At 47.4% G+C, this 17,147-nt stretch overlaps 1 protein-coding gene across 2 annotated transcripts in view; it reads left to right on the top strand.

The window, feature by feature from the left end:
* Positions 1-277: 277 nt before the first annotated feature.
* USP48 (ubiquitin specific peptidase 48) overlaps positions 278-17,147 on the top strand; it is a 26,602-nt gene continuing 9,732 nt past the window's right edge. Inside the window, exons 1-14 of one of the 2 annotated variants that reach the window (XM_056544206.1) lie at positions 278-489; positions 3,450-3,570; positions 4,024-4,180; positions 5,399-5,526; positions 8,197-8,321; positions 10,447-10,555; positions 10,635-10,768; positions 10,847-10,929; positions 12,249-12,428; positions 13,089-13,214; positions 14,126-14,275; positions 15,285-15,485; positions 16,752-16,866; positions 16,954-17,087. In XM_056544206.1, the coding sequence (XP_056400181.1) occupies positions 356-489; positions 3,450-3,570; positions 4,024-4,180; positions 5,399-5,526; positions 8,197-8,321; positions 10,447-10,555; positions 10,635-10,768; positions 10,847-10,929; positions 12,249-12,428; positions 13,089-13,214; positions 14,126-14,275; positions 15,285-15,485; positions 16,752-16,866; positions 16,954-17,087 (1,897 nt within the window). In that variant the 5' untranslated portion in view covers positions 278-355. Of the gene's footprint in view, positions 490-3,449; positions 3,571-4,023; positions 4,181-5,398; positions 5,527-8,196; positions 8,322-10,446; positions 10,556-10,634; positions 10,769-10,846; positions 10,930-12,248; positions 12,429-13,085; positions 13,215-14,125; positions 14,276-15,284; positions 15,486-16,751; positions 16,867-16,953; positions 17,088-17,147 lie in introns of both variants that reach the window. The other variant, XM_056544205.1, reaches the window with a different exon arrangement.

Genomic DNA, 17,147 nt, shown 5'->3' with positions numbered 1-17,147 from the left:
CCCCTCTCTCATCTCCCCTCCATCCTCCTCCTCCTCCTCTCCCCTCCATCCTCCTCCTCTTCCCTCCATGCTCTTTCTCTCTCCTCAGCCTCCTCCTCTCTCCTCAGCCTCCTCTCCTCAGCCTCCTCTCCTCAGCCTCCTCTCCTCAGCCTCCTCCTCTCTCCTCAGCTTCCTTCTCCTCAGACAGCTTTCTACGCAGCGTCGCTCCCTCACTCGGTGGGCGGAGTCAGCATATCCCGCGCTCGCAGCTGATTGGAGGATTCGCACGGGCGTCATCGCGTTCTCCACGCGTACTGACAGTTGCGTCTGTTGTGTAGACTGCGGCCCAGTGATTCCCGGCTCCGGTATCTGCACTATGGCGCCTCGGCTGCAGCTGGAGAAGGCGGCCTGGCGCTGGACCGAGAACGTCCGCCCGGAGGAGGTCACCCTGGAGCACATCGAGATGGTTTACCGCGTCCGCCTGGAGCCCTGCGTCCGGGGACTGTGCCGGTAACTGCGCCGCTGGGTCCTAACACCCGCTGTATGCATGAACCCGGCCTCTAACGGCCCCTGTGACCCCACCGGTCACCTCACTACATGACCCCGATCTATAACCCTCCCTGTGACCTCACCTGACCTCTCACTACATGACCCCGATCTATAACCCTCCCTGTGACCCTACCAGACCCCTCACTACATGACCCCGGTCTATAACCCTCCCTGGGACCCCACCAGACCCCTCACTACATGACCCCGGTCTATAACCCTCCCTGTGACCCCACCAGACCCCTCACTACATGACCCCGGTCTATAACCCTCCCTGTGACCTCACCTGACCTCTCACTACATGACCCCGATCTATAACCCTCCCTGGGACCCTACCAGACCCCTCACTACATGACCCCGGTCTATAACCCTCCCTGGGACCCCACCAGACCCCTCACTACATGACCCCGGTCTATAACCCTCCCTGTGACCCCACCAGACCCCTCACTACATGACCCCGGTCTATAACCCTCCCTGTGACCTCACCTGACCTCTCACTACATGACCCCGATCTATAACCCTCCCTGTGACCTCACCTGACCCCTCACTACATGACCCCGGTCTATAACCCTCCCTGTGACCCCACCAGACCCCTCACTACATGACCCCGGTCTATAACCCTCCCTGTGACCCCACCAGACCCCTCACTACATGACCCCGGTCTATAACCCTCCCTGTGACCCCACCAGACCCCTCACTACATGACCCCGGTCTATAACCCTCCCTGTGACCCCACCAGACCCCTCACTACATGACCCCTGTCTATAACCCTCCCTGTGACCCCACCAGACCCCTCACTACATGACCCCGGTCTATAACCCTCCCTGTGACCCCACCAGACCCCTCACTACATGACCCCGGTCTATAACCCTCCCTGTGACCTCACCTGACCCCTCACTACATGACCCCGGTCTATAACCCTCCCTGTGACCCCACCAGACCCCTCACTACGTGACCCCGGTCTATAACCCTCCCTGTGACCCCACCGGACACCTCACTACGTGACTCCGGTCTATAACCATCCCTGTGACCCCACCAGACCCTTCACTACGTGACCCCGGTCTATAACCCTCCCTGTGACCTCACCAGACCCCTCACTACATGACCCCGGTCTATAACCCTCCCTGTGACCTCACCAGACCCCTCACTACATGACCCCGGTCTATAACCATCCCTGTGACCTCACCAGACACCTCACTACATGACCCCGGTCTATAACCCTCCCTGTGACCCCACCAGACCCCTCACTACATGACCCCGATCTATAACCCTCCCTGTGACCCCACCGGACACCTCACTACATGATCCCGGTCTATAACCCTCCCTGTGACCTCACCAGACCTCTCACTACATGACCCCGGTCTATAACCCTCCCTTTGACCCCACCAGACCCCTCACTACATGACCCCGGTCTATAACCCTCCCTGTGACCTCACCAGACCCCTCACTACATGACCCTGATCTATAACCCTCCCTGTGACCCCACCAGACCCCTCACTACATGACCCGGTCTATAACCCTCCCTGTGACCCCACCAGACCTCTCACTACATGACCCGGTCTATAACCCTCCCTGTGACCTCACCAGACCCCTCACTACATGACCCTGATCTATAACCCTCCCTGTGACCCCACCAGACCCCTCACTACATGACCCTGATCTATAACCCTCCCTGTGACCCCACCAGACCCCTCACTACATGACCCTGGTCTATAACCCTCCCTGTGACCCCTCCTGACCCCTCACTACATGACCTCGGTCTATAACCCTCCCTGTGACCCCACCAGACCCCTCACTACGTGACCCCGATCTATAACCCTCCCTGTGACGCCACCAGACCCCTCACTAGATGACCCCGGTCTATAACCCTCCCTGTAACCCCACCAGACCCCTCCCTACATGACCCCTATCTATAACCCTCCCTGTGACCTCACCAGACCCCTCACTACATGACCCTGATCTATAACCCTCCCTGTGACCCCACCGGACACCTCACAACATGACCCCGGTCTATAACCCTCCCTGTGACCCCACCAGACCCCTCACTACATGATCCCGGTCTATAACCCTCCCTGTGACCCCACCAGACCTCTCACTACATGATCCCGGTCTATAACCCTCCCTGTGACCTCACCAGACACCTCACTACATGACCCCGATCTATAACCCTCCCTGTGACCCCACCAGACCCCTCCCTACATGACCCCGGTCTATAACCCTCCCTGTGACCCCACCAGACCCCTCACTACATGACCCCGGTCTATAACCCTCCCTGTGACCTCACCAGACCCTTCACTACATGACCCCGGTCTATAACCCTCCCTGTGACCCCACCAGACCCCTCACTACATGACCCCGGTCTATAACCCTCCCTGTGACCCCACCAGACCCCTCACTACATGACCCCGGTCTATAACCCTCCCTGTGACCCCACCAGACCCCTCACTACATGACCCCGGTCTATAACCCTCCCTGTGACCCCACCAGACCCCTCACTACATGACCCCGGTCTATAACCCTCCCTGTGACCCCACCAGACCCCTCCCTACATGACCCCGGTCTATAACCCTCCCTGTGACCCCACCAGACCCCTCACTACATGACCCCGGTCAATAACCATCCCTGTGACCCCACCAGACCCCTCCCTACATGACCCTGATCTATAACCATCCCTGTGACCCCACCAGACCCCTCACTACATGACCCCGGTCTATAACCCTCCCTGTGACCTCACCAGACCCCTCACTACATGACCCCGTAGCACCTTCTATGGTCTGTGGATTGTGTTTGTGATCTATTTCCCAGGATCCTACATCCCTGCAGAGATCGTGTCCGGTCTTAGTTACTTTTAACAGTAACACATCGCTCTATATTAAGTATCTGCCTCGGAATTCCTGCTTGTTCAGTTCTGCTTTGTTTTCCAGGCGGAACTGTAAAGGAAACCCGAACTGTTTGGTTGGTGTTGGGGAACACATCTGGCTGGGTGAGATCGATGAAAACAGCTTCCACAATATTGACGATCCGAACTGCGAGCGACGGAAGAAGGTTTGTCCCATCATCATCGTTCTCCTGCTCCAATGTCTGTTAGGGCTCGTTCACACTAAGGAAAATCAGCAAGGGAACAATATATATAATTTGTTCTGTGGCAGAACAAATTATATATATTGTCTGTGGAATTATTATGCTCCAGATCACGTGTCGTTCCCCTCTATTCTTATTTCCCCAGATATTATCATCCTCCAGTATAGTAGAGAATATAGTCCTAGTGGACATGTTGTTACAATATGTCGATACTCTACTCCAGTGTTACCCAACCAAGGTGCCTCTAGCTGTTGCAAAACTACAACTCCCAGCATGCCCGGACAGCCTGCGGCTGTCCGGGCAGGCTGGGTGTTGTAGTTTTGCAGCAGCCTTTGGCATCCTGGTTGGTAAACGGTGGTCTAAATGATTGCGTATCTTTCCCTCCTTTTAACATGCGTCTGATTTTTTTCCTCTTAGAACACCTTTGTTGGGCTGACGAATCTGGGAGCCACGTGCTACGTGAACACGTTTGTTCAGGTCTGGTTTCTGAACATGGAGCTTCGAAGAGCCCTCTACTTATACGAGAACGCCTTGAGTGTGGAGAAGGCTGAGGAGTGCATCCAAGAGGACAAAGGTCGGGGGGGGGGGGCTCCGTGGGCACTGGGTTGGGGCCGGTGGTCCTAGTTTGTGTGTGTTTTTTAGTTTTTTTTTTTTTTTAAATAAAAAACGCCTTCATTCCTCTTGCGACGAGGGGGAGGGGATGCGACGAGGGGGGCGGGGTGTGACGAGGGGGAGATGAGAAATAGGCGGTGGGCTTAAAATGGGTAGGTAGATGTGAATTGGAGGCAATTGGGCATGAAATGGGGATTTCACCCTTTTTATTTTTTTTATTTTTTTATATCGCATTGCATATCGTTATGGCAATATTTAGGCCCAAAATCGCAATCGCACATTTTCCCCATATTGTGCAGCCCGTGTGTGTGTGTGTGTATATATATATATATATATATATATATATATATATATATATATATATATATATATATATATATATATATTAGTTTTTATTAACTTGAATACTATGTACATGTTGCATCGCCGTAATTGTACTGACCCAGAGAATAAGAAATAATTATTTTTTCTGTCTTTATAGCCAGTAAATCGCTATATTTAAAATTTGAGGAAATAGACAAAATCACTTTTGTTTCCATTATTGCCCCATTATGTTTACTCCACACCGAACCCTGCAGCTAATTTAGTTTTTTCACTTGACACCCCTTTGAAAAAAAGCAGTTCTCCCATACTTTATTGAGCAGCTATGCCATAGTCTGGTTACATTTTTGCAGTGTTGATGAATTTATTACGTGTGATTTGTTTAGGAAACGGTCTGTGGACATAATTTGTAAAGCATCGCACAAGTTAAAAAGTTGCAGAGGAGGAACCATACCAAGTGGTGTACTGAAGTGTGACTGCGGATAATGTGTCCGGGCCCCATATTTATCACATGCCGTACAACCATTTAATAAGCCAGGCGCACGTACACGTTACCAGCGCACAAATGTCTAAAAATCGTTCACCTGCACCTCCCTTGATAAACCCCACCCCTGTTGGTTTGCCCAATACATTTAAAATGAAGCAACTTTACATTCGCTTATAATGCACCTTGTATCTTTATTACACAGCTGCCATCGGAGCAATAAATCGAATATTCTTCTTGTTCACCCTGATGGGCAGTAACTGACTGATAAAGCCGCTCATCTCAAGCAACATAGAATAGTAAAAGGGCGTCACATGAGCTTTGTTCTTGTCACTGGGGAGCAGAGGTGATGACTGTTATGTTTTTGCCTCCTAGAGTACGAGCCGCAGAGCAGCTGTGAACACCTGCAGTACCTGTTTGCTTTGCTGCAGAACAGCAACAGACGGTACATTGACCCTTCGGGGTTCATCCGAGCACTAGGGCTGGACACAGGGCAGCAGCAGGTGAGAACATCTAATTCCTGCTCCTCCGGGAGCCTCTTACAGGAACATTTTCTATGTATACATAAAGGTACGAGTAGGCACACTGAAACAGATAAAGTAGCCCTGCACCTTATACTTGGTTACTTAAAGGGGTATTCCAGGAAAAAAAATATTCTCCTCATATCAACTGGCTCCAGAAAGTTAAACAGATTTGTAAATTACTTCTATTAAAAAATCTTAATCCTTCCAATAATTTTCAGCTGCTGAAGTTGAGTTGTGCTTTTCTGTCTGACAACAGTGCTTTCTGCTGACATCTCTGACTTGGGAGATGCACAGAGTAGAAGAGGTTTGCTATGGGGATTTGCTTCTTCTCTGGACAGTTCCTGAGACAAGTGTCATCAGAGAGCACTTAGACAGAAAAGAACAACTTAACTTCAGCAGCTTCCATAAGTAATGGAAGGATTAAGATTTTTTAATAGAAATAATTTACAAATCTGTTTAACTTTCTGGAGCCAGTTGATTGATTGATTGATATAGATTGATATTGATATATATATATCAATCAAAGTTTTCTCCTGGATAACCCCTTTAAGGATATTGGTACTAAAAAAGAGATCTCGGATTCTCTGCTCTGGAGGAGAGCTTGAATGGGATGATGTCTAGATACGGGACGGAACTGTACTGGAGGCAGTGTGTGACTCTGACTTAAAGGGGGTAAATGACTTCTATTTAAAAATCTTAATCCTTCCAGTACTTATCAGCTGCTGTATGCTACAGAGGAAATTCTTTTATGTTAGAATTTTTTTGTCTGTCCACAGTGCTCTCTGCTGACACCTCTGTCCATGTCAGGAACTGTCCAGAGTAGGAGAAAATTCCCATAGCAAACCTCTCCTGCTCTGGACAGTTACTGACATGGACAGAGGTGTCAGCAGAGAGCACTGTGAACAGACAAAAAAATTCTAACATAAAAGAACTTCCTGTGGAGCATACAGCAGCTGTTAAGAACTGGAAGGATTAAGATTTTTATATAGAGGTAATTGACAAATCTGTATAACTTTCTGGCAGCGGTTGATTTGAAATAATTTAGTTTTTTACCGGAGTACCCGTTTAAAGGAAAGGTCTGCAACAGAGGAATGATGTGTATAAGGGCTGCAAAATGCTCTGTCTGGTTGCATCAGTTTTTTAAGAAAAAAAAAGTATACGTTTTTAACTTTTCACTCCATTATGAATAAAGTTTCACTTGTTTGATTGAAATTCCAAGAAAAAATACTGTGCAAAGTCGAAAACCGTATGGAACCGAACGCACATACAGTTCTGTACGGTTCCAGTTGACCAAAAAACGTGGTAGGCTATGGTTTTGGCTCCACTAAAAAAAAAAGCGTTCAGGATGCATAACAGACACAACCGGATGCATCTTTTGCCGTACGGTTTTCAATGGAGAGTCGATGCACACGGTTTTGAACACGGTTCCGTACAATTTTCACATTGAAAACGTATACCGGAACTGTATTGCAAAAACGTGGTGTGAATGCCGCCTTACACTGGGTTCAGGCCTGCTTGTACTTATCGTAGTGGTGGGGCAAGGTAAGCTACTGTAGCATTGTACGGTTTATTATAACGCCGTAATACCTTGCTGACCCCCGGCTGACCTTATAGTCGTGGCCTATTTTCAGGGTATACTATCTGTGTATAAGGGTTGGATGACTTCTTTATTACAGTGATAGGTCATTTCCTATTCAGGTTCATAAATACAGTGTTCCCTCAACATACGATGGTAATCTGTTCCAAATAGTTTGTTGAAACCATCGTATGTTGAGGGATCCGTGCAATGTAAAGTATAGGACAATGGTCTACAACCTGCGGACCTCCAGAGGTTGCAGAACTACAACACCCAGCATGCCCGGACAGCCAACAGCTGTCCGGGCATGCTGGGAGTTGTAGTTTTGCAACATCTGGAGGTCCGCAGGTTGAAGACCACTGGTATTGGAGGTTGTACTCGTGTCCCCGCCGCTCCGGACCGTCACCGCTGCCCTGGATGTCGCTGTCTATCGCTGTTGCTGGGTCCCCGGGGTGTCCCCGACGCTCTGGCAAGGCCTCTGCTTCCCCGGCATCCTCGCTCTCCGTCGCCGCCATCACGTCGCTACGCACGCCGCTCCTATTGGATGACGGGATGGTGTGCGCAGCGACGTGATGACGGCGATGGAGAGCGCCAACGATGCAGGGGATCCCGAAGTGGACGTGCCGGAGCCCCGAGGACAGGTAAGTGATCATCAGTGAACCACACGGGGCACCGTAAACGGCTATCTGGTGGCAGCTGAAGCAGTCTGCGCAGAGGGATAGCCATTTATGCGATGGCCCCGACATAGAAAAGCATCGTATGTTGGAATGATCGTATGTCGGGGCCATCGTAGGTCGGGGGGGGGGGGGGGGGGTCACTGTATAGGAATAGTAAAATATATAACATTGTGTATAATTGTAAATGATGTGATTATATAATGTTGGTTGAAACATTGAGTAGACCTAGAATGTGACTGCAGATTGGTTCACTCATCTGTCAGCCATGTTATTTCAGACCCGACCCCCATCCTCCACACGGTCAGTCGGATGTTTGGAGTGCTGCTTTGTCTCAGCATGTGATGTGGAAATGTACGTGTTCTTCTATCGGACTTCATACCTTTTTGCTTTTCTTAGGACGCCCAAGAATTCTCCAAGCTGTTCATGTCTCTGCTGGAAGAGAAGTTATCCAGTCAGAAAGATCCGTATGTGCGGGACATCATCCAGAACCAGTTCTGTGGGCAGTATGCCTACGTCACCATGTGAGTGTCACCCAGAGAATCTGTACGGTCCGATGTTGTTGTAAGATCCTGCTGTGACAGACGCTTTAGCGGAAGTTTTGATCTGTGCTTTTCATTGTACCGAGACGCTGTTCTATGATGTGTAACTGCAACATGTGAAAAATTATGGTGTAAATGGTGCAATAAATTTTATGTAATCTGATACACAGGATTTTATACACCACCCCTCCAGCTCTATCTGTATATTGCTGCTATCTCTATGGAATCAGTATATATATAGTAGTTATACACCTCTCTTCCAGCTCTATCTGTATATTGCTTCTCCTATATTTATGGGATCAGGATATTTAGTAGCTTTACATCTCCCCTGAAGGATGTGTTCACACATTGCATTAATTGTTTTTACCCAGATTCTCCCATAAATCATGTAAAAACAAAAATACGTCACTAGGGATCGACCGATATGGTTTTTTTTTTTTCTAGGGCCGATGCCGATACCCCCCCGGCGACACTGCTGCAGATCGTTGATTTAAAGCGGGCGCTTTAAATCAATGAACTGCAGCATCTTTTGCAGTGCCAGAGACCACCGCCGCCACCCGCTTCTCTCCCCCTGCCTGTCCTGGGGTCCTCCTGAGTCCTATCACCGCGACCGCCCCCCACCACCACCATACCACGCCGCATCTCCCACCGCCCCAGCCAGAGATCGCCGCCGCTGCTGCCCCATTGCCTCCCCCATTCCCAGTTTTATAATTACCTGTTCCCGGGGTCCGCGCTACTTGTGGCCCTGGCGGTGTCCTCCTGAGCTGTCACTGTGCGCACGGACGCTGACATCGCGTTGAGGACGCCACTCGTCATTGCGCAGAGCACAGCGTAACACAGGACGCCGCAGGAGCCAGAAGTAGCGCGGATCCCGGGAACAGGTGAATATAAAACCGGGGATGGGGGAGGCCATTGGGCGGCGGTGCGAGCGGCGGGGCATTATCGGCAAGGTAATTGCCGATAACGTCCAAAATCATGAATATTGGCTGATAATATCGGCTAAACTGATCGGTCGATCCCTATACGTAACTGTAATTGTGCAAATCACAGTAAAAACATGTAATTTCTCGATCGCTCTTCATTGGGGGACACAGAGACCTTGCATATATGCTCCTTGCCACTACTGCAATTTTGGAAGATCGTTAAAATGTGTGAAAAATGGAGCACCAGGTTTAGTGATGAGAATCCACCTCCTCTCTCTGCAAAGCCTGAGGTTTCATGACAAACATAGGCAGCATTAGAAATTGGTTTGTGATTGAATTGCAATCATTATAGCTGAAAACTTCATGCCTGCCACATCTGTTAAAACAGGTAAGCAAAAGGCATACACAAGAACCTCTACATGATTCTCTAACAATAGCCTATGCTGCACTATATAAAGGGGGAGGGATCCAGAGTGCTTCTTTAACCTATTGTCAAACATATATAAATATACAAATATAATATAGATAAATAAAAACTATAATTATGTTTATATATGTGTATGTGTGTGTATATATATATATATATATATATATATATATATATATATATATATATATTATTATATATATATATTATTATATAAAATACATTTTTTTTTTTTTTATTCCTCACTTAGTTGTCAGGTCTTGTATATCATGTAGGTTTTCCCATGTGGTCTCCCGCTGTGTGAACTTGCATTTCTCCTTTCCCTGTTCCCTGGATACGTTCCATGATCTCTCACAGCCTCATATCCTGTCAGTCAGTTACTATTTGCATCAATGGGAGTTTTCTGAACACAATGGTCACTGCTGCAGCTTTATATATTAACCCAGGGAGTGTTACGGCAGTCTGTGTGTGGCGAGAAACATGCACAATGTATTTGGTAGCAATACTGCTGGTAACCACTGGGGGCTCCATGTAGCGTCTCTACATTGTATCAGTTCGTATAGAGCAGTGGTCTTCAACCTGCGGACCTCCAGATGTGGCAAAACTACAACTCCCAGCATGCCCGGACAGCCAGACGGCTGTCCGGGCATGCTGGGAGTTGCAGTTTTGCCACATCTGGAGGTCTGCAGGTTGAAGACCACTGATATAGAGAGTGTACACTCTATAAGCCATGGCTGACATCTTCTCTTTGTTGTAGTTGCAGCCAATGCGGCCGGGAGTCTAAGTTGATCTCAAAGTTTTATGAGCTGGAGCTGAACATCCAGGGCCACAAGCAGCTGACGGACTGTGTCACCGAGTTCTTAAAGGTAATGCTGTCGTATGTGTTATTTCCGGGTTCTTACTCTGTCCTTCCGCAGTCCATCGCCATTGTTTCTCTTCTCACAGGAGGAGAAGCTGGAAGGAGACAATCGATATTTCTGTGAGAACTGTCAGAGTAAACAGAACGCCACCAGGAAGATCCGCCTGCTAAAGCTGCCACCCACGCTCAACCTGCAGCTCATGCGATTCGTCTTCGACAGGTGCGGTACTTATGGCAAAGGCGCCATTCTGTCTGTCTCTCGCTCTGAGGCTCTGTTGACAATTATTTTACTCTGTAGACAAACTGGCCATAAGAAAAAGCTAAACACGTACATTGGCTTTGGTGAAACCCTGGATATGGATCCTTTCCTGGACCAGACAGGTTAGTTTGTTACTTTATGGAGGCTGTGCCTACCTCTTCTCCAGTCGGAAGAGTGAGCGCAGCTCTGGAGTATAATACAGGATATAACTCTGGGTCAGTACAGGATAAGTAATGTAATGTATGTACACAGTGACCTCACCAGCAGAATAGCGAGTACAGCTCTGGGGTATAATACAGGATATAATCAGGATCAGTACAGGATAAGTAATGTAATGTATGTACACAGTGACCCCACCAGCAGAATAGTGAGTGCAGCTCTGGAGTATAATACAGGATATAATCAGGATCAGTACATGATAAGTAATGTAATGTATGTACACAGTGACCTCACCAGCAGAATAGCGAGTACAGCTCTGGGGTATAATACAGGATATAACTCAGGATCAGTACAGGATAAGTAATGTAATGTATGTACACAGTGACCCCACCAGCAGAATAGTGAGTACAGCTCTGGGGTATAATACAGGATATAACTCAGTATCAGTACAGGATAAGTAATGTAATGTATGTACACAGTGACCTCACCAGCAGAATAGTGAGTACAGCTCTGGAGTATAATACAGGATATAATCAGGATCAGTACATGATAAGTAATGTAATGTATGTACACAGTGACCTCACCAGCAGAATAGCGAGTACAGCTCTGGGGTATAATACAGGATATAACTCAGGATCAGTACAGGATAAGTAATGTAATGTATGTACACAGTGACCCCACCAGCAGAATAGTGAGTACAGCTCTGGGGTATAATACAGGATATAACTCAGGATCAGTACAGGATAAGTAATGTAATGTATGTACACAGTGACCTCACCAGCAGAATAGTGAGTACAGCTATGGAGTATAATACAGGATATAACTCAGGATCAGTACAGGATAAGTAATGTAATATATGTACACAGTGACCTCACCAGCAGAATAGTGAGTACAGCTCTGGAGTATAGTACAGGATATAACTCAGGATCAGTACAGGATAAGTAATGTAATGTATGTACACAGTGACCTCACCAGCAGAATAGTGAGTACAGCTCTGGAGTATAATACAGGATATAACTCAGGATCAGTACAGGATAAGTAATGTATGTACACTGTGACCTCACCAGCAGAATAGTGAGTGCAGCTCTGTAATAGAATACAGGGTAAGTAATGTATGTACAGAAGGACTATGAACATTTTATGTAGGTTCGTTCACTGTATTTCCTGGTGTCAGAAGTGAATATATACCGTACTTATATGGTCATTCTGCTCAGATAGGTGACACTCGCGGTTGTTATATTCTGTCTCTCATAGTTTAGTAACTTCTCTTCTTTTTCCGCAGAAAGTAAATATGTGTACGAGCTGAGTGCTGTCCTCATCCACAGAGGGGTGAGCGCTTACTCCGGACATTACATTGCCCACGTGAAGGACCCTCAGACCTCAGAGTGGTACAAGTTTAATGATGAAGAGATAGAGAAGATGGAAGGAAAGAAGCTGCAGCTGGGAATTGAGGAAGAACTAGGTAAAGCCTTTACTTTGTGAGTGAACTTTACCTCTTTCTATGGCAGATTTGTCATGTCTGTTGCGATGCTGTGGGTACGACCACGTGCCGCGTCATTGTCCTAGAGGTGCAGTGTTACTATACAAGATGATGTAAAACACACCAGCATGAAGCCAATAATAGGTCACTCAGCTTAAATCCTTAAATACTCCACAGAAGTATGCTCTTTACTATCTGTCCTCCTGTAAGATCAGCATGTCCCTCTCCTGATATACTCTCGGGTGCTGTTATTATGGGGGAGAGTTATAAAAACCTGTCGAACAGTTGCTGAGTTTCCCATAGCAACCAATCAGATCGCTTCTTTCATTTTTGAAAAGCCCCTTAAAACATTAAAGAAGTGATCTGATTGGTTCCTACAGGAAACTCAGCAACTTCTCCTCTGGACAAGTCTTGATAAATCCCCCCCCTATGTGTGTTGTGTGTATGTATAATATAGAGATAGATAGATAGATATATTACACACATACATAACATGAGTGATTATCATTAAATTACTCCCCCAGGATAGGGATCTAGTAGTTTGCTTCCTTTTTGTTGCATTAAAACATGTATGATGGATTTTAGACAGGTCAGCTCTAGTAATTGTGTTCTATTGTTTTTATCTATTTCCTTTATTAGCAGAGCCATCTAAATCCGCAACACGTAAACCCAAATGTGCGAAGGGCATCCACTGCTCACGAAACGCCTACATGTTGGTGTATAGGCTGAAGACAGAGGCGCCTCAGGAGGTGGACTTTGAGGTTCCAGGTGAGTTCTATGGCATCCATCTTCTGATCACCTCTTTCGGTGATGGTGGCCGCCCATGGGATTATATTGTCACTGTTGACATTGAGCAGAACATTTACAATTCACTATGTGGCCAAAACATTCCATGTGATGACTGGACAGAATGGATAGGTTTCACTACACGCGAGCCCTCATTTGGCCAAGTGCATGTGTCCTTAATGGGGAGAGGGTAGAAATGTCCATCTGGTTGAAGCATATTGTGCATGTTGAACTCAAATATACCGAACTGTTCTCTGCTGTTTAGAGGCACAGTCAAGGGAACAAGCCCCCCCCCCCCCCCTCACATGCGTGCGCACACAGACACACACATTCCTTAGTGACCACCCATGCATGTTTTTTGTCCAATTGGCAGTCATTGGATATGGAATGACACTTAGAGTTTAAATATTTGGTGGTTGCCGGAGCAAACACTCACCAAGAGCAGAGTTCAGTCAGATAGATACCTGCAGTTTAACCCTCCATATACCGCGATCACAGCATGTTCATGGTGACTTGACAGGCTCTACACCTGTTAATTCTGACTGGCACCCTGCAAGCAATCCTGGGGTGCCGATTGGTTGCTGTGGCATCTGGAGGCCTTTTAAATGCCACCATGCAGACTCTGCTCGTACAGCGTACCACAGTAGAGCACAGATCTCATAGGTCAATACATAGGTATTGCATCAATGTGTTTTAAGAAATCTAGTTCATTTTATTTTTTTTTCCAAACAGTGTATCAAAGGCTCATGCTGGGAGTTGTAGTTTTGCGACAGCTCGAGACACATTGTTTGGAAAACACTGACCTAATTACTTTCTGGAGGCCACAGATCGGTTTCTCACACTTCCTCTCCTCTTCTTGTCGTCTTTTTTTTTTTTCCCCCCCTTCATCGTAGTTTTCCTCCAGAAATTGGTGGAGCTGGATAACTGCAAGTTTGAGGAATGGTGTGTGGAAATGGCGGAGATGCGGAAGGAGAGTGTGGATAAAGGAAAAGCCAAGCACGAAGAGGTGAAGGAGCTGTACCAGAGGTTACCTGCAGGAGCTGGTCTGTAAGATATTTTATTATTTCCATACATTGATAATAAGATGTAATTGTATATATCAGCCCATAATGTAGATTCTTAGTATCATCATGTGCGCTTGCTTCATTACATTATCAATTCTGGGAAATTAATTTTTCTCCAGAAATCAGAGAAGCATCTTATTGATGGTCATGTTTGACTTCTACCCCCCGGTCAACACCATATGCACTCGGAGCCAGGGCGTCCATGGAGTCATATTGGTTGTGGGTTCTTGCTTTCTGATTGCCGAGCCTTCTGATCATGCACAGAACCCATGGAGAATGAGGTCAAAGGATGACCTTAAGCCTCTAATGGGGGCTGAACCCATAGAAATTCTATTGATATGCTGGTTCTTATTTTCTGCTCATTTCTTTTTGGGGGGCGGCTGGGGGTTGGTTACCTGTTTATCATGTGACGTTTTCAGCATAGTCCTGTTTTCTCATTAATCCTGCATGCCTTGTAGATGAGCTTCCGTACATTTTAAAGGAGTACTGTGGTGCCGTACAACTTATCCCCTATACAAAGGATAGGGGATAAGTGTCTGGTCACAGGGGTCTGACTGGTGGGACACCCGCAATCTTTTGCACGGCTTCCTGGCACTAACCGGGAAGAGTGTGTCCACCCCCTTTAAGAAGCAACAGCCAACACCCCCCCTCCATGTATCTCTATGCATCGTTCAGGTATCTCCGGCTCTTCTGTAAAGATAAATGGAGGGAGTGAGTCGACCTCTGTTTCATGCCAGGGTTGACACGTTTCGTTCCTGGGGAAAGCTGGGGTGCCGTGCAGGAGATCGCACGGTACCCAGCAGTCGGACCCCCGCTATCAGACACTTTTCACCTATCATTTGGATAGGGGATAAGTTGTACAGCACTAAAGTACTCCTTTAAAGACTTGATGACTGTTTCCATACTTGTGTTGACTCTGCATTGATGATGGTTTTTGCCATTGATGGCGTTGTTACATTTTATGCTCTTGCGTTCTTTTTCTCTGTAGATAACCTGTATGAGTTTATTCCTCTCGAGTGGCTTCAGAAATGGCTGGATGAATCAACACCGGCCAAACCCATAGACAATTCCAAATACCTGTGTAGTCACAACAGGCTGCATCCAGACAAGACCTCTTTAATGAAAAGAATCTCCGAGTACTCGGCTGACATCTTCTATCAGAGATATGGCGGCGGGCCACGTCTAAAAGGTGAGCGGCCGGAAAGGGTTGTAGGCCCCGACCTGTTTGTTTGTGCAGGTTTACACGTTGTGCCCAGGATTAGTTGAATGTTGTGTAGGCGGACAGACCCATAACTTCTCCAGCTATGTATCTTCTATTATGATGGCGATATGTACAGAACATCCTGTGCACATTTCTTTATCATTTATGGGGCCTGCTTGAAACCTACGAGTCTACAGGATCTACAGGCCCAGATGTAACATCTGTGGGCAAATGTGCAGCAGGATGCCACATGAAACCTGTATGCCTCTATGTATCCCAACCGTATCTTATCTTGAATCAAGGCTAGAGGTGCCCCACATGGTACTAGAGCCTCCATATATGCCAACCGTATCAATCAAGGAGTGTAAAATAAAAGATCTATTTAGCCTCTATTAACAAGGTTCCTGATGGTAACACTCAGGTGTCAGTGTAGGTCAGTGTTTCCCAACCAGGGTGCCTCAAGATGTTGAAAATTACAACTCTCAGCATGCCTGGAAAGCCAGATGTTGCAAAACTACAACTCCCAGCATGCCCGGACAGCCAAAGGCTGTCCGGGCATGCTGGGAGTTGTAGTTTTGCAACATCTGGCTGTCCGGGCATGCTGGGAGTTGTAGTTTTGCAACATCTGGCTGTCCGGGCATGCTGGGAGTTGTAGTTTTGTAACATCTGGCTGTCCGGGCATGCTGGGAGTTGTAGTTTTGCAACATCTGGCTGTCCGCGCATGCTGGGAGTTGTAGTTTTGCAACAGCTGGCTGTCCGGCCATGCTGGGAGTTGTAGTTTTGCAACAGCTGGCTGTCCGGGCATGCTGGGAGTTGTAGTTTTGCAACAGCTGGCTGTCCGGGCATGCTGGGAGTTGTAGTTTTGTAACATCTGGCTGTCCGGGCATGCTGGGAGTTGTAGTTTTGCAACATCTGGCTGTCCGCGCATGCTGGGAGTTGTAGTTTTGCAACAGCTGGCTGTCCGGCCATGCTGGGAGTTGTAGTTTTGCAACAGCTGGCTGTCCGGGCATGCTGGGAGTTGTAGTTTTGCAACAGCTGGCTGTCCGGGCATGCTGGGAGTTGTAGTTTTGCAACAGCTGACTGTCCGAGCATGCTGGGAGTTGTAGTTTTGCAACAGCTGGCTGTCCGGGCATGCTGGGAGTTGTAGTTTTGCAACATCTGGAGGCACCCTGGATGGAAAATACTGGTGTTGGTGGTTGTACTAGTTTGGGTACTGGTGCCCTTCATTGTGTTGGGACTTCTCTCTCTTCTCAGCTGAATCTCTTTGTAAAGACTGTGTGGTGGAAAGGTGCCGGGTCTTACGGCTGAAGAACCAGCTGAATGAAGACCACAAGACCATAGCAAACATGGTGAAGGTTACAGTGACCAGGTGAGTACGGAGCAGGCTCCAGAGACAACTGACGTTAACTACATGGCGGTATTTCTCACTGTATTTTTCCCCTGCTGTATTCTCCAGTGGAGAGGGCTTCTGGGTCGGGAAGGCGTCATTACGGCGATGGCGGCAGCTGGCTACAGAACAGCTAGGCCATCATCAAGAGGATGAGTATGAGCAGGGAGACATTAGGATCAATGGCAGCACCCCTAAAAAAGGTAAAATATCTGCATCCATTAGAGGTTCCTGTACATGGACACTTAGAGGTTGTTACATCT

The sequence above is a fragment of the Hyla sarda genome, chromosome 10 (genome assembly GCF_029499605.1).
Source record: "Hyla sarda isolate aHylSar1 chromosome 10, aHylSar1.hap1, whole genome shotgun sequence".
Taxonomy (NCBI): domain Eukaryota; kingdom Metazoa; phylum Chordata; class Amphibia; order Anura; family Hylidae; genus Hyla; species Hyla sarda.
The sequence above is the reverse complement of the archived record's forward strand: the minus strand, read 5'-3'. Positions and strand labels throughout refer to the sequence as shown.